The following is a 24,450-nucleotide window of genomic DNA, read 5'->3' as shown; positions in this document are numbered from 1 at the left end:
AGCTTCTTATTATATTCATTAAAATGCACATTTAAAAATATTCTATGTTGCATATTATCTTTTTTGCATACACACATTGATATGTTTATCTCTAAAATAAAATCTTTATATAAGTAATTAATGCAATATAAACATTCAGTGATAATACACATATATACTATATATATTATATTGTACAATGCAATATAATATATATATCATATATATATAGACAAGTATATATAATACACATATATACTATAGGCAAGGGACATTTAAAGATAGGTATCTCACAGGTTGGGCTTCCTTGTAGCTCAGTCATTAGAGAATCCACCTAAAATGCAGGAGACCTGGGTTCAATTTCTGGGTCGGGAAGATCCCCTGGAGAAGGAAATGGCCACCCATTCCAGTCCTCTTCCCTGGAAAAGCCCATGGATGGAGGACCCTGGCAGGCTACAGTCTATGGGGTAGAAGGAATCAGACATGACTGAGACTAAGCATACACACTCACAGATCACTACATGAATAAATGATAGAAATACAAAATGGACTTGAAATATAAGCTAAATAACAGATGCTCTGAATATCAGAAGTCAAGTCAGAGTTACAACATTGAATATATTTATTTCTGTTGATCTGGTAGCTCAGGACACATAGAAGAAACTGGTGAGCACATTCTTTAAGTTCCTTATGATTCTACTTATTAAAGAGTTTTCTGACTTGCTTTTATAGAGCAGACTATGGAAGCAGCATTTGAGTTGTTTATCAAAATGCATATGTCTTTTAAGTATTTACCGGCTTTAATACCCCGTAGTAATGTAAATTCTACATTAGTGTTCCCCACCAAAGAGCTAAGTGGTATCAGACCACTCTAAAAATTCAGTTCAATACAACTCAGGTTAATCCAATCAACTAAATATTAAAATCTAAGAGATAGAAAAGGAGATATGGAAAAAAAAAAAAAAAGAAAAGGAGATATGAAGTTCTTGATTTCAAGCTATTGATATTCTTTGGAGAGAGAACAAATGAAAGCACATAAAGTAGCTTGACTATCACAATAGCACATAATGCAATTCAATTTAGCAACATTTATTACTCATTAAGGACTAGAGGAAGGAAAATCTATGCAAATAACTGCTATGTCTAGGAAGAACCAAATGAAACCATTTATAGTATCTATGGATAAATTTCAGTTATTATATTTTCATGTGGTTGGTTTCATAAACTGAAAGTTGCCTATTGCAGCAACCATAAAATTTGCCTTCACCTCCTGATATCAGGCATTTGATCAGATGACACCTGTGATAAGTCCACTACTGCTTGCTTTCTGGTAAAATTGCTTAGGTTGCCATTTCTTTTTTTCTCCTTCCAGTCAATATGACATTTAACCTTTAATGCCATCATTCTTATATTGCCAGAGATTTTAAAAGGATTGAAATAACTGGAACATGAAAAAACATACCAAAGTATTTAAAAAATCAATGAACATATATTTTCTCAAATTCTTTTTCTTAGAAGACAAAAACTTCAAGCATGATTTTAATTATGTGAATGACTCTACTGAAGTTTCAGTTCAGTTCAGTTCAGTCGCTCTTTGTGACCCTATGAATTGTAGCACACCAGGCCTCCCTGTCCATCACCAACTCCTGGAGTTCACTCAAACTCATGTCCATCTAGTCGGTGATGCCATCCAGCCATCTCATCCTCTGTTGGCCCCTTCACCTCCTGCCCCCAATCCCTCCCAGCATCAGTTTTTTCCAATGAGTCACCTCTTCGCATGAGGTGGCCAAAGTACTGAGTTTCAGCTTTAGCATCATTCCTTCCAAAGAACACCCAGGACCGATCTCCTTTATAATGGATTGGTTGGATCTCCTTGCAGTCCAAGGGACTCTCAAGAGTCTTCTCCAACACCACAGTGCAAAAGCATTAGGTTGATGCAATAAATGCTAACACAATCATGGAGCTATCCTAATTTTATAGTCTTTGCTTGAGCTATAAGAACATTTGATTATATCTGTTTGCCTTTTGTGAGTGTGTTTAACTTTTTTTTTCCCTTTAACATAGTTTCATAAACTGTCCATAAAAATAATAACACCATTAAAAGAATTATTTCTTTAAGAAATTACCTAATTTTGATTAGATTCAGATAGTGTCAAGAAAGAAAACTGAAATTAATACAACTCAGTGTATAAAAGCATTGTTACTTTTGTCACACTTATCCTTCCATTCCTAACCACAGATCATTTTCTTCCCAAACTTTTATAACTGAACAGCATGAAATCTCATTTGAGATTAGAAAGCTCCTGATTAGAAAACTACTTTTAACTGCTTGTCTTTCCATTTGTTTCTTCCTTACATAAATGTCCCCATGGTAGGACTTTAGAAAAATAAGTAACATTAATATCTGGAATATTATATCTGGAATTATATTATATTACATTATATCTGGCATATTATATCTGGAATTTTCTTAGAAGTAAGTATTTTTTTGGCCTTAGGTCGTGTTTCTAATGACATTTGCTTTCTCATTCTGCAAAATATCAAAGAACTTCTAAATACATCTTTTCTTCCTCACTAAAGTCAACAGCAATGAGACTATATGTGTAATATTCATGCATTGTCAATTTAAGTGACTAGATTGACATATAGTTTTCTTCCAATCATTGATTTTTAAATACAAATTCTGAAATTGCAATTTTGTTACCTCTAATCCACGAGGTTTTATGCAGAATTAATTCTAGTAAGTGAACTCCTACATTTATCATTCCATATTCGTTACACAGTTTTTAATTTATAATTTGTATTCCATAATCAAATATTGCTTTAGGAATATCTAAAGAATAAAATTTGTAAGAATGGTAATTTTTATAAACTTCAAGTATTCCTTATGAGACATATATACATACACATATAAAAGAATGTAAATATTTGCAATTTCAATACAGACTTACCTTGCCTACATATTGATAATCAGATCCTGTATATTCCTCCAGTAAGAAAAATTGATTCCACATCCAACCACGCTTTTGACGATGAAGTATTTTGCCATCACTCCTCGGTACACGTGCACCTAAAATTCTTTTCTGAGGCACAGGAGTCCTTCTGAACATTATCTCTGGAGAACAGAAACGTGGCAGGCATACCCAGAGTAGAAATAGTAGCAAAAATTGATATATTGTCATAGTTCACTTCTTGACAATTTCCAACGTGGATGAAGAAAAAGCAGTCTTATTTTATTCTGTTGAATTTTACTGTATTTCAACTGGTTTCCAACATTTCATCAATGTTTTGGACATGTTTCCAAAAGCTTCAAAAAAACAAACAAACAAAAAAAAGTCAGTTGACAACATTATGAATGTTACCTGTCACTTTAAATTTAATGTGACAAAGATTAATTAATGATAGCAACCAAAATATTTACCTTCCCTCTCTTACATAAAGTAATTGCTAGTTTTGGAGACATGACTTGTCTAGTAAGATGTCTATAATATAAGAAAAGATGATTGCAAATAATTTCAAGCAAATTTCAAAGAAAGGACATATTAAGCCTTATTTTTTTTTTCCTTTTGGAACTTTACTAGTTTTTAGGAATTATAACCCCTGTATAGAGTGGAGATGTAGTTAATTTTACATATCAACTTTCCCAGAGTAATTTAACATAAATTAAAATTTTGAAAACAAAATAGTTATTTTAATAACTACAGGAAATAGGCACTTATCATGCAATGCAGTGATATTTAAATAATTTTTTTAAACAGCAGCACAGTTTCTTCAATTTTCATCCACTTCAAAGATAAAAGTAAAGCCAAAATAAAAAAAAATCTGAGTGTCTTCAGCTGAAGACTTTTCTTTTCTTTCTTAGGTAGATCTGTGAAACAAATAGAGCTTCCTAGAGCAGAAAATACAAATCACAACTACAGTAAATCAACATGTGACATAATTTACAGTATTGTCTATAAGGATTTAATCATGCTGAAAGTTCCAGCTTTGATACATTTACACAATGTATCACCACAGACTTGCCCCTATGCTAATCTGGAATTCCAGGTTGCCCCAGCCTTCTCACTGCTCCCCACCTGCAATTATTTTTTCTCAGCAGTGTATCTCCGGTAAATCCTGTGTGTGTGTGTTACTTATTCAGTCATGTCTGACTGCGAACCAATGGACTGTAGCCCACCAGGCTCCTCTGTCCGTGTTATTCTCCAGGCAAGAATACTGGAGTGGACTGCCATTCCTTTAACCAAGGGATCTTCTCAACCTACGGATGAATCCAAGTCTCCTGCATTTCAGGCAGATTCTTTACTGTTTGTTTTACCATTTGAGCTACCCAGGAATTACTTCCGGTAATCCCACTGAAATGTAAATCAGATCATGTCACTTTTCCACACAAAACACTCTGATGGTTTCACACCTCATTTTGATAAAAACCCAGCATCTCATGCTGCTGCTGCTAAGTCGCTTCAGTCGTGTCCGACTCTGTGCGACCCCATAGACGGCGGCCCACCAGGCTCCCCCGTCCCTGGGGTTCTCCAGGCAAGAACACTGGAGTGGGTTGCCATTTCCTTCTCCAATGCATGAAAGTGAAAAGTGAAAGTGAAGTCGCTCAGCCGTGTCTGACTCTATCGACCCCATGCACTGCAGCCTACCAGGCTCCTCCGTTCATGGGATTCTCCAGGCAAGAGTACTGGAGTGGGGTGCCATCTCCTCTCTGACCTCATGCTATACTTCAATCATCAGGTCACTACTCAAAATTGACTCTTTTCCAGCCAAAGTGTCCCTCTTGCTTCAGCCTGCAACATACCTCATATACCCCTCTCTTCAACCAGGACCTCTACATTTTCTCTCCAACTGGAATGTTTTTCCATGTAGTTATCCACATAGGTAGAGCCCCTGTTTCCTTTGGATTTTTCTTGAAACCTCCCCTAATATTTTCTAGATCTCAATATACATGTATTTATTTATTTATTGTATTATTTATTGTGCGCATATTCTGTCTGTCATCATGAAAAAAAAAGGAATTTTGCTCTTTTCCTTGCTATTGTTTTCACAGTACTTAGAAAGGACTCTTGCACATGGTATATGTTCATTAAACAATCTGATTGAATGAATGCATGAATTATATATTGATTCAAACATCTGAGCATCATTAACTCCTCTATAAAGTTAAGCCCAAATATTTAGGTATGAAAATAATATTTTCAAATCATAATTACTTTTATTCTTTGTTTATATTATTCTTAAGCTATTTTTATTTAAAATTTCCTATTTTCATTTTCAGTTAGGTATACATTTTATTTCAGGATATGATAAAATACAACAAAAAGTGGTTGGGAGACCAAAAATGTTATAAAAAGTGGTTGGAGGACCAAGAGGATTGAGTTTCATTTCTTTAAAATGACAATGTATTCTTAAGTGCTCCAGCATTTACATGTATGATTTCATTCACAAAGATTTCTAAGAAATATGTTTACTTATTTGTATGTTTGTTTTATTATTCAGATGATTTAAAGGTTAATGCAAATATGCTTCAGAAGTAAGATTAATGATGAAGCAGTATTTCCCCAGAGTGTATTAAATGACTGTGGAACTCCCTACAGCCCATGAAGCATTCAACATGACAGATATAACCTGTATTAAAATCTGTCATGTAATGCTATACTTGGGAGAAAGGAAATTATCTGATGCATAAAATGGTTTTACATCACAAAGTACTGACTTTACAGAAACTCAGATTGATTGGATTCTAAGTAATAGGAACATTTACCAAAATGATATTTGACTTTTTAAATGCATCAGAACATGCTAGACAGTATTCTCCAGAAATTTATACTCATTCCTAAGAGTTAGAGGAGAGTTTGCATAATTGAGGGTTTCTTTTATCTTCTATGAAAGCTTTAAAACTTATTGAAGCAAGATTCTCATTTCAACTCTTTTTTTTTTCAATTTAAAACTATTTGCTAGCACTTGCTATATTGATTATTTTCAATACAATGTATCTTTTACCTATAAGTTTAGAAGCTTAATTATCAATATTTTTAGGAAGGAGGATGAGGACATTGCATTTTTAAAAATTGTTAGTAAACAACTGGAGCTATATATATATACACATATATACCATTTTTCTTTATTATTTTAGTTTCTATTATTTCATAAAATATTTTCTGAGGAATATATAGTTAAATACATTTTAATACTGATTTAAGATGTTTGAGAGTTGGACTGTGAAGAAAGCTGAGCGCCAAAGAGTTCATTCTTTTGAACTGTGGTATTGGAGAAGACTCTTGAGAGTCCCTTGGACTGCAAGGAGATCCAACCAGTCCATTCTAAAGAAGATCAGTCCTGGGTGTTCTTTGGAAGGAATGATGCTAAAGCTGAAACTCCAGTTCTTTGGCCACCTCATGCGAAGAGTTGACTCATTGGAAAAGACTCTGATACTGGGAGGGATTTGAGATGGCTGGATGGCATCACCGACTTGATGGACGTGAGTTTGAGTGAACTCCAGGAGTTGGTGATGGACAGGGAAGCCTGGCGTGCTGCAGTTCATGAGGTCACAAAGAGTCGGACACGACTGAGTGACTGAACTGAACTGAAGATAATTAAAATATATTTAAATATATTTTCCATAAATGTATTTGATAAAACCATCTCAAGCAATGACAAGATTAAATAAAAATACATTTAACCATGACTAATTAGATATGAATTTATTTCATTAATAGATTGGGCTTTTGGTCTCATATTTAAAAATCTCTGCATAACTTTAAGGTCAAAAACATTTTCTCTTGTATTTTCTTTTAGAAGTTTTATAGTTTAAGTTCTTAGCATGTATGGTCCAATTTGAATCAAGCTTTGTATATAGCTCAATATATGAATTGCAGTTTGATGTTTTGCTTATGAATATCCAATTTTTCTAGAACCATTTGCTGAAAAGTGCATCCTTTCTCCACTGAATTGCTTTTGTAACTTTGTCAAAAATCACTTGTATATCTATGTGTGTTTATATATTTTTGGACTCATATATATTTGCTTGTTTGTTCATCTTTATACCCATAGAACATTCTCTTGATCACTATAATTTGTAAGTCTGGAAATCAAATAATCTTAGTCCTCCAACTTTAGTCTTTTAATTTTCTTTTTTTTTTTTTGGTTATAATAGAACTTCTTGCATTTTCCATTAAATTTTATAGTTACCTTGCATTTTATATATAAAATCTGTGGGGATATTAATGGGGATTGCATTGAATCTATAGATAAATTTGAGAAAAGTGAACATCATAATGACATTGATTCTCCTGAGTTATGAACACTATATGTATCTTTCAGTCATGTTTTGTAGATTTCAGTATATAAGCCTTTTCCAACTTTTGTCAAATATAACCCGAGTGTTTTCATTTTTTTAATGCTATCCCTTTATCACATTTTTGTTTTTAACCACTTTTTTGAGGTGAGATTGAAATATAAACACCTGAAATATTCATTGTATACAACTTGATGAGTTTGGACATTGTTAAGAGGAAATACAGACACATTCGAGTCTGGCATGAATATATGATAATTATAGACTTGTATCCAGATATATAAAGAATTCTCAAAATCAACCATCCAAAAACACAAAACCCAATAAAAATTGGAAGAAGATTTGAATTGACAATAAGACAGAGGGCAAAAAATATATTGAAAGATATTCAACATCATTCATCATTTGAGAAATTTAAACTAAAATGACTGATGACTCGCATATGTCCGTGAGGATGCGGAGGAATGGGAACTCTTTTACACCTTTGATGGGATTGTCAAATAAGATAAACTCTTTGAAACACAGTGTAGTAAGTTGAAAAATGGCCCCTCAAAGATGTTTATATCCTGAATTCTGAAATATGGATCTATATATATGCTTCTTTACAGGGTAAGGAAACTTTAGAGATATGATTCACTGAAAATCTTGGGGATTTAGGAGATTATCCTGGATCATTTAGACAAAATCAAGGGTGGCTCAGACAGTAAAGAAACTGCCTGCAATACAGGAGACCTGGGTTCAGTCCCTGGGTTGGGAAGATCCCCTGGAGGAGGGAATGGCAGCCCACTCCAGTATTCTTGCCTGGGAAATCCCATGGACAGAGGAGCTTGTGGGGGCTACAGTCCATGGGGTCACAAAGAGTCACTTTGTGACACAACTGAGTGACTAGCACTTTCATTTTCTTTCAATATGATCACAGGTGTTTCCCAGGTGGTGCAGTGCTAAAGAATCTGCCTGCCAATTCAGGAGATTTAAGAGACACAGTTTCAATCCCTAGGTCAGGAAGATCAACTGCAGTAGGAAATGACAACCCGCTCCATTATTCTTGCCTGGAAACATTCCATGGATAGAGGAGCCTAACAGGCTACAGTTCATGCGGTTGTGAGAGTTGAACACGACTGTGGACATGACTGAGCAACTGAACACACACATACAAGGTAATCAGAGGGGGCCTTATAAGAGGGAGGCAGGAGGATCAGTCAGTAAAAGAGATGATCACAGATGCTGGAGGATAGAGTGTCTCAAGTAAGAGTGCATTAGCTAAGGATTACAGGCCACCCCGGAAGCTAAAGAAGCCAAAGAATGGATACTATCCTGGAGCATCGCCCTCCCCTCCACCCAGGCAGAAATCTTGATTTTAGACTTTTGACCTCTTGCTGTTGTTCAGCTGCTAAGTTTTGTCCAGCTCTTTTGTGACCCTGTGGACTGTGGCCCGCCAATCCCCTCTATCCATGGAATTCTCCAGGCACGAATAATGGAGTGGGTTGCCATTTCCTTCTCCAGGGGATCTCCCCGATCCAGGGATCAAGTGCATGTCTTCTGCACTGGCAGGCAGATTCTTTACTACTGAGCTACCAGGTAAGCCCTTTTGACCTCTAGAAATCTAATAGATACATCTGTAATATTTTAAGTCATTCCATTTGTGAGTTGTTACAGTACCAATAAGATAAGCAGATTTAGACATTTATGCAAGTGGAATAAAGGATATTCATCTAAAATGTGCACAGGGAAAGGCTAGAGAAAAGTCAATGTCACAGGTGAATGGATAAACTAATTGTGTTATATACAATGGAATGTTACTAAGCAATTAAAAAAGAATGATATTTTAAGTTCATAAGCAAGGAAGGAGCTTAGAAAAATACCACTCCATCCTAAAAACAAAGATAACCTGAACAGACTTAAAAAATTAACAACTCTTCTTGGATTCATAACAATGGAGGGGGACTCAGGGACTACTGCCTCCATGATTGAAGATAGATAAATGAACAGAAGGAAGAGCGGCTTAACTGACCAGAGACTCATGAGCAGAAATCAGCCAGAACCAGTAATGGAGTGGCAAACCTGAACTGTAAATGATAAACTGCTGGAGGTTCAGTGAGGATAACTCGGAGATTTAAAACCTCCAAGGGGAAAGTCCTCAACATGGTGAGACTTACCATCAAGAACACCTCCAAGTTTCCACAGTAAATATCAGGAAAATCCCCTTGTGTTTCCCCAGGGAGAGGGTAAAGGAAATATTTTTACATATGTCAGATCATTCAACTCTTAATAAGGCCAGCCCTCAGGGGAAACTAGTCAACAAGAGCCTAACCTGTTGGAGTACTGCCCGTGTGCAAAGTCACTTCAGTAATGACTTTTCGACCCTATGGACTGTAATCCACCATGCTCCTCTGTCCATGGGATTCTCCAAGTGAGAATACTGGAGTGGGTTGGAAGGCCCTCCTCCAGGGGATCTTCTCAACCTAAGGATCGAACCCATGTCTCTTATGTCTCCTGAACTAGCAGGCAAGTTCTGTACCACTAGTACCACCTTACATAGGGAAGGAGGAAATACATTCTGGCCCACCTAAGGAGCGAGAAAACCTTGAGAAACATTTGTGAAGTTCAGTCCAGAGGCACAGAATCACGGAAAGACTAAGAACTAGTCACAGACTATAGAATGCTTCTCCTGCCCCATCCCTAGGCTTCCCTGACAGTTCAACTGGTAAAGAATCTGACTGCAAAGCAGGAGATGCCGGTTCAATCCCTGGGTCGGGAAGATCTATCACATTGTTGCTCAGTTGTCTCTGACTATTCATGACCCCATGGACTGCAGCATATCAGGCTTCCCTGTTCTCTACTATCCCCCAGAGTTTGCTCAAACTCATGTCCACTCAGTCAGTGATGCCATCCAACCCTCTCATCTGTTGCCCCCTGCTCCTCCTGCCCTCCATCTTTCCCGGCATCAGAGTCTTTTCCAATGAATTGGTTCTTTGCATCATGTGGCCAAAGTATTGGAGTTTCAGCTTCAACATCAGTTCTTCCAAAGAATATTCAGGGTTGATTCCCTCAAAGATTGATTGGTTTGATCTGCTTCCAGTCCAAGGGAGTCTTAAGAGTCTTCTCCAACACCACAGTTCAAAAGCATCAGTTCTTTGGTTCTCTGCCTTCTTTATGGTCCAACTCTCATATCCATACATGACTAGTAGAAAAACCACAGCTTAGACTCTATGAACCTTTGTCTTCAAACTGATGTCTCTTCCTTTTAATATGCTGTCTCGGATTGTCATATCTTTTCTTCCAAGGAGCAAGCATCTTTTAATTTCATGGCTGCAGTCACTATCTGCAGTGATTTTGGAGCCCAAGAAACTAAAGTGTGTTACTGTTTCCATTCTTTCCCCATCTATTTGCAATGAAGTGATGGGACTAGATGCCATAGTCAGTTGTTTTTTTTTTTTTTTTTTTGAATGTTGAGTTCTAAGCCAGCTGTTTCACTCTCCTCTTTCGCCTTCATCAAGAGGCTGTTTAGTTCCTCTTCACTTTCTGCCATAAGGGTGGTGTTATCTGCATATCTGAGGTTTTGATGTTTCTCCCCACAATCTCGACTCCAGCTAATGATTCTTCCAGCCCAACATTTCATGATATACTCTGCATATAAGTTAAATAAGCAGGGTGACAATACACGGCTTTGACCTACTCCTTTCCCAACTTTGATCCAGTCATTTGTTTCACACCCAGTTCTAACTGTTGCTTCTTGACGTGCATACAAGTTTCACAGGATGCAGTAAGGTGGTCTGGTATTTCCATCTCTTTTAATAATTTTCCACAGTTTGTTGTGATCCACACAAAGGCTTTAGCATAGTCAATGAAGCAGAAGTAGATGCTTTTCTGGAATTCCCTTGCCTTTTTAATGGTCCAACAGATGCTGGCAATTTGATCTCTTGTTTCTCTGCCTTTCTCAATCCAACTTGAACATCTGTAATTTCTTGGTTCATGTACTGTTGAAGCCCAGCTTGAAAGACTTTGAGCAATACTTTGCTAGTGTGTGAAATGAGTGCAAATGTACAGTGGTTGGAACTTCCCTTACCATCACCTTTATTTGGGATTGGAATGAAAACTGACTTTTCCAGTCCTGTGGCCATTGTTGTGGTTTTCAAATTTGCTGACATATTGACAGCAACATTTTAATAGCATCATATTTTAGGATTTGAAATAGCTCAGCTGGAATTCTATCACCTCCACTAGCATTACTAAAGGATTATTTACAGCAGCTCCATCTCCTAGTGCATCATATCCTGTTATCAAAAAAAAAAAAATTACAAAGCATGCCAAAAGGCAAAAAAGTGCAAATTGGAGAGATAAGAGCAAGCATCTGAATGAGACATAGCAGGAGTGTTGGGATTATCAAACTAGAAATCTAAAGCAACTTTGATTAATATTCTAAGGACTCTAAAGAACAAAATAAAGAACATGTAAGAACAGATGATCAATATAAGCAGAATCATGGACATCGTAACAAAGAACTAAAAATAAACGTGAGAGACAAAAAACACTGTAAGTAAAGAGCACATCTGATGGGCTTATTGGTAGATTCAGTTTGGCTGAGGAAAGAATCTCTGAACAAAAGGATGTATCCACAGGATCTTCAAAAAGCTTATACATTTGTCCTTAAACATTCGTTCGGATCCACAGAATGCACAGCACCTAAGAGTGAACACTAAGGACCTTGAGGATAGTTTAGAGTAGGTCCCTCCTCAGTAAAAAAAAATGTTGCATTTTGGAGAGGGATATTGATAATGAGAGAGGACATGCAGTTGTGGAGGCAGTGGGTATATGGGAAGACTCTGCATCTTCTCAATTTTCTTGGAAACACAAAACTACTCCAAAAAATATCAGCAGTTCATAACACACACAAAATGAAATAGAAATAGGAAATTATGCAAAACAAACCAGGTTAGTTTGCTTAATGTTAATTCTTCCCAGGTATGTTCTATGTTGCTAGAAACCTACTTATTAACTTTTTCAAAACATTATTCCTTCATTATAAATGCTACAAATAATCATTATTGCAGTTTGCTGTTGTTCAGTTAAGTGGCATCCAACTCTTTGCAACCCCATGCCAGACTCCTCTGTCCTCCACTGTCTCCCAGAGTTTGCTCAAATTCATGCGCACTGAGTCAGTGATGCTATCTATCAAACTCATCCTCTTCTGTCCCCTTCTCCTTTTACCTTCAATCTTTCCCAACATCCAAGTCTTTCCTAATAGGTCAGCTCTTCACATCTGTTGGCCAAAGGAACAGTCCTTGCAATGAATATTTAGAGTTGATTTCTCAACGCAAGAGATGCAGGTTCAATACCAGGGTTGGGAAGATTCCCTGGAGAAGGAAATGGACACACACTCCAGTATTCTTGACTGGCAAATCCTAAGGACAAAAGAGCCTGGTAGGCTACAGTCCATGGGGTTGCAAAAAGTCGAACACAGTTTAGGGACTAAACATTCCTCCAGTAACCAGACTCAAAATATAGATTTTTAATAGGTGGCTCAGATAGTAAACAATCTGCCTGCAGTACAGAAGACCGAGTTTCTATCCCTGGGTTGGAAAGATCCTCTGGAGAAGGAAATGACTACCCACTCCAGTATCCTTGCCTGGAGAATCCAATGGACACAGAAGCCTGGTGGTCTATACTCCATGGGGTCTCAAGGAGTCAGACACAACTGATGGAATCACACACACACACACACACACTAATGCTTCCATTTAACCAAGTACACCTATTACATGGTCAGTCAATATAGTCCCTTGCTTTTTTTTTTTTTTTTTCCTCCATGGCTCTAAGTTCTTCCTACCCCAATCCCCCAATTAATGTGCCACCACACCTACATGACCTTTTAAAACTAACACATACCAAAGAAAAGATGTCCTTTTCATCACAGGGGAGTAGAATGCAAAAGTAGAAAGTTAAGAGATACCTGGAGTAACAGGGAAGTTTGGCCTTGGTGTACAAAATGAAGCAGGGCAAAGTCTAACAGAGTTTAGCCAAGAGAAGGCACTGATTATAGTAAAAACCCTCTACCAATAACAAAGAGAAAACTCTACATTATAGACATCACCAGATGGTCAATACTGAAATCAGATTGATTATACTCTTTGCAGCTGAAGATGGAGAAGCTCTATACAGTAAGCAAAAATGTAAAAAAGACCAGGAAGTGACTGTGGCTCAGATCATGAACTCTTTATTGCCAAATTCAGTCTTAAATTGAAGAAAGTAGGGAAAACCACTAGGCCATTCAGGTGACCTAAATAAAATTCCTTACAATTATAAGTAGGAATGACAAATATATTCAAGAGATTAGATCTGATAGAGTGCCTGAAGAACTATGGACAGAAGTTTGTTACATTGTACAGGAGGCAGTGATCAAAACCATCCCCAAGAAAAAGAAATGCAAAAAGGCAAAATGGTTCCCTGATGAGACCTTACAAATATCTGAGAAAAGAAGAGAAGTGAAAGGTAAAGGAGAAAAAGAAAGATATATCCATATGAATGTAGAATAGCAAGGAGATATAAGAAAGGCTTCCTAAGTGATCAATGCAAAGAAATAGAGGAAAACAATAGAATGGGAAAGATTAGAGATCTCTTTAAGAAAATTAGAGATACCAAGGGAACATTTCATGCAAAGATGGACACAATAAGGATAGAAATGATATGGACCTAAAAGAAGCAGAAGATATTAAGAAGAGGTGGCAAGAATACACAGAGGAACTATACAAAAGAGTTCTTCATGACCCAGATAACCACAATGATGTGAAGCTCACTTACAGCCAGACATTTTGGAGTGTGAAGTCAAGTAGACCTTAGGAAGCATCACTACAAACAAAGCTAGTGGAGATGATGGAATTCCAGCTGAGCTATCTCAAATCCTAAAAGATGATGCTCTGAAAGTGCTGCACTCAATATGTCAGGAAATTTGGGAAACTCAGCAGTGGCCACAGGACTGGAAAATTTTCATTGCAATTCCAAAGAAAGGCAATGCCAAAGAATGTTCATACTACCGCACAATTACACTCATCTCACACACTAGCAAAGTAATGCTCAAGATTCTCCAAGCTAGGCTCAATAGTATGTGAACTGAGAACTTCCAGATGTTCAAGCTGGATTTAGAAAAGGCAGAGGAACCAGAGGTCAAATTGTCAAGATCTGTGGATCATTGAAAAAGCAAGAGAATTTCAGAAAAAAAATCTACTTCTCCTTCATTGACTATGCAAAAGCCATTGACTATGTGGATCACAACAAACTGTGGAAAATGCTTAAAAGAGATGAGAATACCAGACCATCTTACCTGCCTCCTGAGAAATATGTATGCAGATCAAGAAGCAACAGTTAGAACTGGACATGGAACAACAGACTGGTTTCAAATTGGGAAAGGAGTAGGTCTAGGTCATATATTGTCACTTTGCGTATTTAACTTATAGGCAAATTACCTCATGTGAAATGCTGGACTGGATGAAGCACAAGCTGGAATCAAAATTGCTGGGAGGAATATCAATAACCTCAGATATGCAGATGACACCAACCTTACAGCAGAAAGCAAAGAGGAACTAAACAGCCTTGTGATGAAGGTAAAAGAGGAAAGCGAAAAAGTTGGCTTAAAACTCAACATTCAAAAAAGGAAGATCATAGCATCCGGTCCCATCACTTCATGGCAAATAGATGAGGAAACAGTGGAAACAGGGATGGACTTTAATTTCTTGGGCTCCTCACTGCAGATGGTGACTATAGAAATTAAGTTAAAAGATGCTTGCTCCTTGGAAGAAAAGCTATGACAAACCTATACAGCATATAAAAAAGCAGAGACAGTACTTTTCAACAAAGTCCTTGGCCAACAAATTTCCATATGGTCAAAGCTATGGTTTTTCTAATAGTCATGTATGGATGTGAGAGTTGGACCATAAAGAAGGCTGAGCACCAAAGAACTGATGCTTTTGAACTGTGGTGTTGGAGAAGACTCTTAAGGGTCCATTGGACAGCAAGGAGATCAAACCAGTCAATCCTAAAGGAAATCAATTCTGAATATTTATTGGAAGGACTGATGCTAAACCTGAAGCTGAAATACTTTGGCCACCTGATGTGAAGAACTGACTTATTGGAAAAGACCCCAATTCTGGGAAAGTCTGAAGGTAGGAGGAGAAGGGGATGACAGAGAATTAGATAATTGCATGGTCATGAGTTTGAGCAAGTTCTGTGAGTTGGTGATGATATATATATATATATGTATGTATATATATGTATGTGTGTGTATGTGTGATTAAACATTTCTTGAATTAAGTAATTCATATGTTTATAAAATAGCATTTCTGAATAAGTTGGGCTACTCACAGTAAAAAACTAAAGCTAAATTTAGAGTATAAAAATATTATATAAAGAAGCTATACTTGTTTGAAATTTTAAACAGTTATAATTAGAAGGAATCAATTGGGTTGTGACTGCAGTTGAAATATTGCTTGGTGTTAAAAAATGCTAAAAATTAATGAAGTTCTATAACTTCATATTTAGTTAACATATTTTATTTTGAAGAACTTCTTGTAAAACTACATTTATTTACTCTCAAAAATAATTTAATACAAATACCACATGAAGTTTAAGATCAATACATTAGCATCCCTTAGCATTCTGCCTTCTCACAATTCTAAACTTTAATGCATAATCATATCTCCTGGGGCTTTTGTTAAATATCCATGATCTCATTCGCATGTCTTGGGTGAGGCATAGATTTTACAATTCTAACAACCACCCTGTAATGTCAATACAGCTGAACCACCTGCTTGGAAGTTCATCATCAAAACATTTGACTTTTTCCTATTTAATGCTTTACAGACCTGGTGTGCTGCTTATTACACTGATGGAAAAATAAAAATAACACATAAGATGTTGTATTCCAATTGTAGGAAGATCAGAACATGTTTTCTAAATAATCAATCATTTTTTGGATATGTTTAACTAGAAAAATCTGTTTGATTCAAACCAACACACATTACAGCAATTATTCTCATGGTCATATTATAAACTATGCTTTCCTCTATATGTACATTTTGATGCCTTTGTCCCATTGAATATTATTCCATTTCTGTAATCACAGCCTTTATTATTCTTCTGAAATATTTATTACCATTATTTTCTCTATAGAATGTTAATTTTATTACATAGGAAGCCAAGAACAGCAGATCACAAAATAAAATAGGCATTTTGACTTATCTCAATTATTAATTAGGTCTCCATACATAACAGGTGATCAATTAAACTACAATCCATCCTTAATAAAGGGAATTAGTCATTCTTCAAGTCAGTTGATTATGTTGATTAGAATCTTAATGTTCCAGTTTTTATTCCCTTTAATTTTACCATTTATAATCATAATAGAAAGTGCTAAATATTATTGAGACCAAACCCAAGCCTCCATGGATGAACAATTTTAATCCTTTTAGAGTTTCATAGCACCAATACAATCTAATGAAATTTCAGCACTGAGAAATAAAGGAACATTTTTCAGGTGTGTTTATACAATTAAAATGAGCCAGTGCATACTAAATACTTCCTTTTTATGCAGCTGATACCATTTTGTGCATCTAGTATGAAGCATTTTGCGAGATAATTGAATCAAAGCATTACACTAAGGACTCAAATAATATGAGTCCATATGCTTGATCATATTTTCCAAGAGTTCATTACATGTTACCTACTGTGCTCTAATGTCATAGAAAATACATAATTCTACATTGAATATTTATCATTCTATTTTAAGTATGTATTTGCATATGTATCTCTGTTTAGATTGTAAGTTTAAAGCAGAATCTATGCCTTGCATCCATAGTTGCTAATATGGGGATTGTACAATTGCTGTTTAGTTGTGTCCCTCTCTCTTGTGACCCCATGGACTGCAGCCCATCAGGCTCCTCTGTCCATGGGATTTCCCAGGCAAGAATACTGATGTGGGTTGACATATCCTTCTCCAGGGGACCTTCCTGACCTAGGGATGGAACCTGTGTCTCTTGCATTAGCAGGTAGATTCTTTACCACTGAGCCACCCAGAAAAGCCCAGAGATTCAAGTGTTCAGTAAATTTTTTTGAACTGGGTTGAATATTATTGTTTTTCTAAAATATTTCAATGAGAGGGAAACGTGCTTCCTCCACCTAAAAAAAAAAAAAATCACAACAACATGTCGAGGACCATTTGTACCATTTTATGCTTATATTCTCTTTATATATAACATCACAGCCCTCACACAAGATATTAGTCAAACAGACAATCAACATATCATTAATGAATGAAAAATAAACTCTAAGATTTGCTAGTCTCAGATAAATTACCAAACATTGTGAGGATTATTGTCAATACAGACAGAATTCCAAGAAGCTTGATCCTTGCTATTCTTCCCCGATTCAAAATCTTCACAGATTCCCCACTCAAGCAAGATCTTTCCAAATTAATTTTATTCTCCAGGCACATGGCTTGCACATAAACCAGCAATACACTTCTCCAGCTATACATGCTAACATCTTAACAAGATAATTTGCAAAAATAGATATAACCCATATAAATCCTAGGCAATGGCTGGATAAAGCTCATGCTGGGGTAAAGAGAAGCACTGCCGAGTGAAACATGTAACTTAGTGAGGCCACTTTTCTCTAAGACTCTTGCTAATAAGGTAAAGAATAGCACCCAAGAGTTTTTGCTACCTTCTCAGCAGTCTTTTTAACTTCAGCAGCCAGCGTGACAGTCCCAGATGTAACTTGATCCACGAACAAGTTAGCACTGCTAATACAGCTGTGACATTACACCTGCTGCTTCCTGGAAGTCTTATTCTGCTCTAGTAGGATTTATTTCATTACGTGGCAATTGGTAGCAAGAATGCTCTCGGAGTAACTTGAAGATGTTAGGATAAAAGCCATCTGGTACCCAATTTCCTCTGATCCAGGACTTGAACTGTTTCTACAAAGCAGTGAGTGAAGAGATAGGGAGAGAGAGTTTGGGAGTTTGATTAGGAATTTCTACCCACAATGGGTGTCATTTCTCATTTTCACATTATTAATAGAATGTAAGAAAAAATATCCATAGCTGAAAAAAGAACCAATTAAACATCATTCCCATTCAAATTTGTTTCTATAAAGATCTTCTGTGCATGCACTAATACTGTATAAACAATCACTGCTTACTTCAGCTTACTTTACTATGTGAATGTGTGACATAGGTACTTCACTGAGCATTGCAAAATGAGTTCTTATTGTTAGACTTGAAAGTGCAAAAACTATACCTGATACTCATTTGTGAAAATTAGTCAAAATTAGTGCACACATGGAGATATACTATGGATCAATAAAATGTAATTAACATAAAAGTATAGTTATTACATGAGTATAAGCACAGTGATAAACGATAGATCTTGGTGGCACTGATGAGCCAGATGGTCAGGCTTAAATCAAAGAAGCAGTAAACTTTATCAAATACTTTTTAACCCTAAACATGCTTCAATATTTGCACATTACTAGAAAGGCCATTGTAGACAGCCTACATTACCTCTATATAGAGGCCCATTAAATAAAAAGGATTAACTCCAAAATTATATATCTGTAGCTGAAATATACAATTGGCATAGCATTGCATCAGTTATATTTCAACTTCTGAGGACATAAAGAGACTAGTCATCATTTATGTCCATTTTTCATAATGCTTGGCTCAATCCTAAGTAGTAATTTCATCATAGTTTTCAACTGAACCAAAAAGATAATATAAGATTTATCTTCTCATACTTATTAAACTTTTTAAAAAGCTATCAGTGCCTAAGTATAGACTCTAGACTAAAGCATACTATTGTTTTTTTTTTTTTTTTTTTTATCCTGGAATAGTATGTGATAGTATGATGAACTCCTCAATGAACAAGTCACAGAATTTGGTGTGCATGTGTTTTTTACCCATCTCAGTGGAGTAGGTTTAGAATTTTCATTCTATAAATGAGGCTACTGAGGTTCAGAATTATTCTCTTGGCAGTGTTTATGGAGTATTATCTCTGTGCCTTATATTTTGCAATATGAAAGTTGTTACATTTCAGTGATAAGCTAGATGGTTCTCAGCATCCAAGAATGAACAGTGTGGATGGGTGAAAGGAACATCTAGTCTAAACACAGGTGGTCTGAGACATCTTTTTGGAGGAAATCATGATTCAGCTGACACAGGGAAAAGGAAGCAGGGTGTCACTGTCTGTGTGTGTGTGTGCATGTTGTGTGAGCACACATATGCACAAGTTCACAGATAAGTGCAGGAATTAAACTGAGTTGTGGGAAGACAATGGGATGGAATTGTGTTCCAGGAATTAGAAAAACGGGTCATAAGTACATGATGGGTCATGAAAAGGGGGAAAATGTGCAAAGCTCAGAGAAAAAAAGAAGACTATGCACTGATGAAAGGAAATGATTTCACTTTCTTTGACACAATTCTAAGACGACTAAATTCAAATCTAAATTTAGGTCCAGGTCTATTACAATGTGAATTCCAAACCTTCTAACCTTTCAGCCACAATTTTCTCCACCATAGCTAGGGCTGTGTTATGACTTCTATGGACAGTTTGCCTTCATGGGCTTTTTTGTTGATAAAATAATATTAGAAAATTTATTTTTCAACAGTATTCAAATAAAGACACACATGTTAATATTATTTATTGAAATATTATCTTTGACTTAAAATTCAATTTTTCCTCTCACTTAAAAAATACAAACATTTTTCAAGGTCCCCTTCCCCCAAAATAATGAGGATCCTAAGCTCTGTGCCTACTCTGTGCTTAGTGTGGTTAGTTGCTCAGTCATGTCCAACTTTTTACCAGCCCATGGACTGTAGCCCTCCTATTCTATCTAATAGAGAAATCAACCCTGACCTTAGCAGCAAATATATTATCAAGTACTTTTAAACTGAACTTCAGAGATAATTTTATTCTCTTAGAACTTAAGCTGACGGATAGGGAAACAATTTCAAGAGTAATGTTATGTGATGTGCTCAGTCTCCAAGAGTTAGTGTCATAACCAGAGATATAACTCAGGTCACCAGATTTCCCTTGCACAGTTCTGAAATGTCCTGCATCATTTAGTAATGAATAGATGTTATTATGATTAAAACTTACACTTTTAATGCTCTTATCTAGAAGACATCCTGGCTAGTTTCCAGTGTGCTGAGCACAAGTAAGACAGATCCATTGGGAATAGGAGATTTCTGTCACCGCAGGAGGTGTGGGAACTACAGACCATGGATGTCTTGGGACACATGCAGTAAGCTTCTGGGTGCGTGCATGCATGCTTAGTGGCTTCAGTTGTGTTCAACTGTTTGCGACCCTATGGATGTGTAGCCTGCCAGGCTCCTCTGTCCATGGGATTCTCTAGGAAAGAATAATGGAGTGGGTTGCCATGCCTAAAGAATATTTAGTTAAAATGTTACTAAAATATTGTGTGAAGACTTATAAATTCTATTGATTGCTTTTAACTTGAAATACATCATTGACATGTTGAATTTTATGTATAAATTTATTATTCAAGTCCCCTTGAGAACAAAGATTCAACAGATAATTTTTCTTTTCTAAGGAATATGTCTCTGGAAAGCAAGTTGGAATTGGTTAAGACTGTAAAGTAGTTATTAAAAAGGGGAATTTTTACATATAACTGATTCACTTTGCTGCATGACAGAAACTAACACAACATTGTAAAGCAACTGTATCCCAATAAAAATTAACATAAAAGGGCAGAATTTTGAAGTTTTCCTTTAAGAGCATGATTACACTCAGAGATTGATATCCCCTGTGCTCACTAACTCATATCCAGGTCCTGGCCTTACCACCAGTCCCCTCCTAGGTCTCTTGGAACTCCAAATGAAATACAACTTGCAATCTTTCAAATAATAAGTTTTATGATTACCCAGTTTAGAAAATCTTGGTGTCTGCATATGTGTATATGACTTTTTTGGTAGTGGAAACATCAATGGGGAAATTATTACATGCAATTATTTTTAACCTTTACAGTAGCTTCACTGAATCATTTGATATCCAAATCCAAAGGAAAAAAATCACTATAACAAAAATCCCTATATTTATTGAAGGTACTAAAGCCGGAAGCTTTTAGACATTAAAAGAGGTTATGCACTGGCCCCTGAAACAATTATATACTTGACATATGTTCAGTCACAATCACTGTGGGAACCAGAAGGATTCATCATTTCAATAAGAACTCAACAGGTTAAGACTAGTGTCAGAAAAAAGGCAGTACATCAGAACTGGACCATTAGGGCTCAATCTATAAAATGCCATTTATTCAGTTAATTGCAAAATATCATTTTAAGGCAGAGTGCTACTCAACCTTTCCTAGGTCCCTGGGATAATTGGTATAACTTCTATGTATACTTCATCTATATGGACATGAAAAATTTGAATTTTTGCATGAAGTTACTTATTATATGGCATTATACCCTGATTAAAAAAAATTATTAATTAGATGATAATTGCTTTACAATATTGTGTTAGTCTCTGCCATACACCAACATGAATCAGTCATAGGTATACATATGTCCCCTCCCACCTGAACCTCCTTCCCACCCAATCTCACCCCTCTAGGTTGTCATAGAGTACCAGGTTTCAGCTCCCTATGTCATATAGCAGATTCCCACTGGCTTTCTATTTCACATACCCTGACATTTAAATCATTCCTCTAAATAGGTATTCTGCATCTTGAGGAAACGCATTTTCCTGCTGTTTTTTTTGTGTGTGTGTGTGTCTGTGTGTGTGTGTGTGTGTGTCTGTGTGCCGTAAATGGCCCCCAATGGACTAAGTTAATCAAAGCAAGTATCAATACTATATACCACACATTTCCTTTTGGAGCCATTTTATTTTCCTGACTTCTACCACCACATGGATTCCTAGTTAGTGAAAGTGGTAAAGAATCTGCCTGCCAGTGCAGGAGATGCAAGAAACACAGGTTCAATTCCTGGGTTAGGAAGATTCCCTGAGGAGGCAACAGCAACTCTAGTATTCTTGCCTGGAAAATTCCATGGACAGAGGAGCCTGGTGGGCTACAGTCCATGGGGCTGACAAAGAGTTGGAAATGACTGAGTGATTTTCACTCACAATGATTATATAACAACAATGTGTCTCACTGGAGGACATGTTTCTTATTCTTAACAAGAAACTTCAGAATAATCCTGTTATCTTAAGATGTATATGTATGTGAGAGTGGGTCTGGTAAGACCTTTCTATTGTTAGTAACCCATTGAAAAAGTATATAAAGCCCCACACAAACTAGTAAGTGGGTCAGTCTCCACCCCCCTTCTGATGTCTTTGTCAGAAGTTTTCTGTATCATTTTTCAGTTCAGTTCAGTCACTCAGTCATGTCTGACTCTTTGCGACCCCATGAAATGCAGCACGCCAGGCCTCCCTGTCCATTACCAACTCCCGGAGTTCACTCAAACTCATGTCCATTGAGTCGGTGATGCCATCCAGCCGTCTTATCCTCTGTCGTCCCTTTCTCCTCCTGCCCCCAATTCCTCCCAGCATCAGAGTCTTTTCCAATGAGTCAACTCTTCACATGTGGTGGCCAAAGTATCATTTTTACACTGGAATAAAACTTTTGCCATACAAAGCTCTGAGTGACTGAAGCTGAGTCTCTGATCTTGAAGCAAAATTCTTTACTTTGGAGATCACAAATCTGACAACATTCACCATAAGCTATCACCATTATGTCCACTACTGTGAGCAAGAACCCCTTGAAGAAATGGAGTAGGCCTCATAGTCAACAAATTAATCTGAAATTCAGTTCTTGAGTGGAATCTCAAAAATGACATAATGATTTTTGCTTGTTTGCAAAGCAAACCATTCAGTATCACAGTAATCCAAGTCTATGCCCCAACCACTAATGCTGAAGAAGCAGAAGCTGAATGGTTCTATGAAGACCTCCTAGAAATAACACCAAAAAATATGCCCTTTTCATCACAGGTGACTGGAATGCAAAGGTAGGAAGTCAAGAGATACCTGGAGTAACAGGCAAGTTTGGCTTTGGAGTACAAAATGAAGCATGGCAAAGGCTACAAGAGTTTAGACAAGAGAATGCACTGCTCAGAGAAACACCCTCTTGCAACAACACAAGGGATAACTCTACTCATGGACATCACCAGGCAGTCAATACCAAAATCAGATTGATTATATTCTTTGCAGCCAAAAATGGAGAAGAGCTATACAGTCAGCAAAAACAAGACTGGGGGCTGACTGTGACTCAGATCATGAACTCCTTATTGCAAAATTCAGATTTAAATTGAAGAAAGTAGTGAAATCCCCTAGACCATTGAGGTATGCTGCTGCTGCTCCTGCTAAGTAACTTCAGTCATGTCCGACTCTGCGCAACCCTATAGACAGCAGCCCACCAGGCTCCACCATCCCTGGGATTCTCCAGGCAAGAATACTGGAGTGGGTTGCCATTTCCTTCTCCAATGCATGAAAGTGAAAAGTGAAAGTGAAGTCGCTCAGTCGTGTCCGACTCTTAGCATCCCCATGGACTGCAGCCTACCAGGCTCCTCAATCCATGGGATTTTCCAGGCAAGAGTACTGGAATGGGGTGCCATTGCCTTCTCCACACTGAAGTATGACCTAAATCAAATCACTTATGATTATACAGTGGAAGTGAAAAAGAGATTCAAGGAATTAGATCCAATAGACAGAGTACCTGAAGAACTATGGACAGGGGTTCCTAACATTGCATGGCCAGTGGTAATCAATGCTTTTCTAAGTGGTCTATTCACATAAATAAAGGAAAACAATAGAATGGGAAAGACCAGAGATCTCTTCAAGAAAATTAGAGATACAAAGGGGATATTTCATGCAAAGATTGGCACAATAAAGGACAAAAATGGTATGGATCTAACAGAAGCAGAGAGATTAAGAAGAGGTGGCAAGAATACACAGAACTATACAAAAAGATCTTAATGACCCAGGGAACCATGATGATGTGATCACACACCTAGAGCCTGACATCTTGGAGTGGAAAGTCAACGGGGCCTTAGGAAGCATCACTAAGAACAAAGCTAGTGGAGGTGAGCTATTCCTGCTAAGCTATTTCAAATCTTAAACAATGATGCTATTAAAGTGCTGCACTCAATATGCCAGCACATTTGGAAAACT

General features: G+C 36.8%; 1 protein-coding gene across 2 annotated transcripts in view; it reads right to left on the bottom strand.

Moving 5' to 3' along the window:
* Positions 1–24,450, bottom strand: part of CDH10 (cadherin 10) — a 186,576-nt gene that overhangs the window by 114,040 nt on the left and 48,086 nt on the right. For both annotated transcript variants that reach the window (XM_027520259.1, XM_027520260.1), the window contains exon 2: positions 2,931–3,286. In XM_027520259.1, coding sequence (XP_027376060.1) covers positions 2,931–3,161 — 231 coding nt within the window. In that variant the 5' untranslated portion in view covers positions 3,162–3,286. The remainder of the gene's footprint in view (positions 1–2,930; positions 3,287–24,450) is intronic.

Source organism: Bos indicus x Bos taurus, chromosome 20, assembly GCF_003369695.1.
Source record: "Bos indicus x Bos taurus breed Angus x Brahman F1 hybrid chromosome 20, Bos_hybrid_MaternalHap_v2.0, whole genome shotgun sequence".
Classification (NCBI taxonomy): domain Eukaryota; kingdom Metazoa; phylum Chordata; class Mammalia; order Artiodactyla; family Bovidae; genus Bos; species Bos indicus x Bos taurus.
The sequence above is the reverse complement of the archived record's forward strand: the minus strand, read 5'-3'. Positions and strand labels throughout refer to the sequence as shown.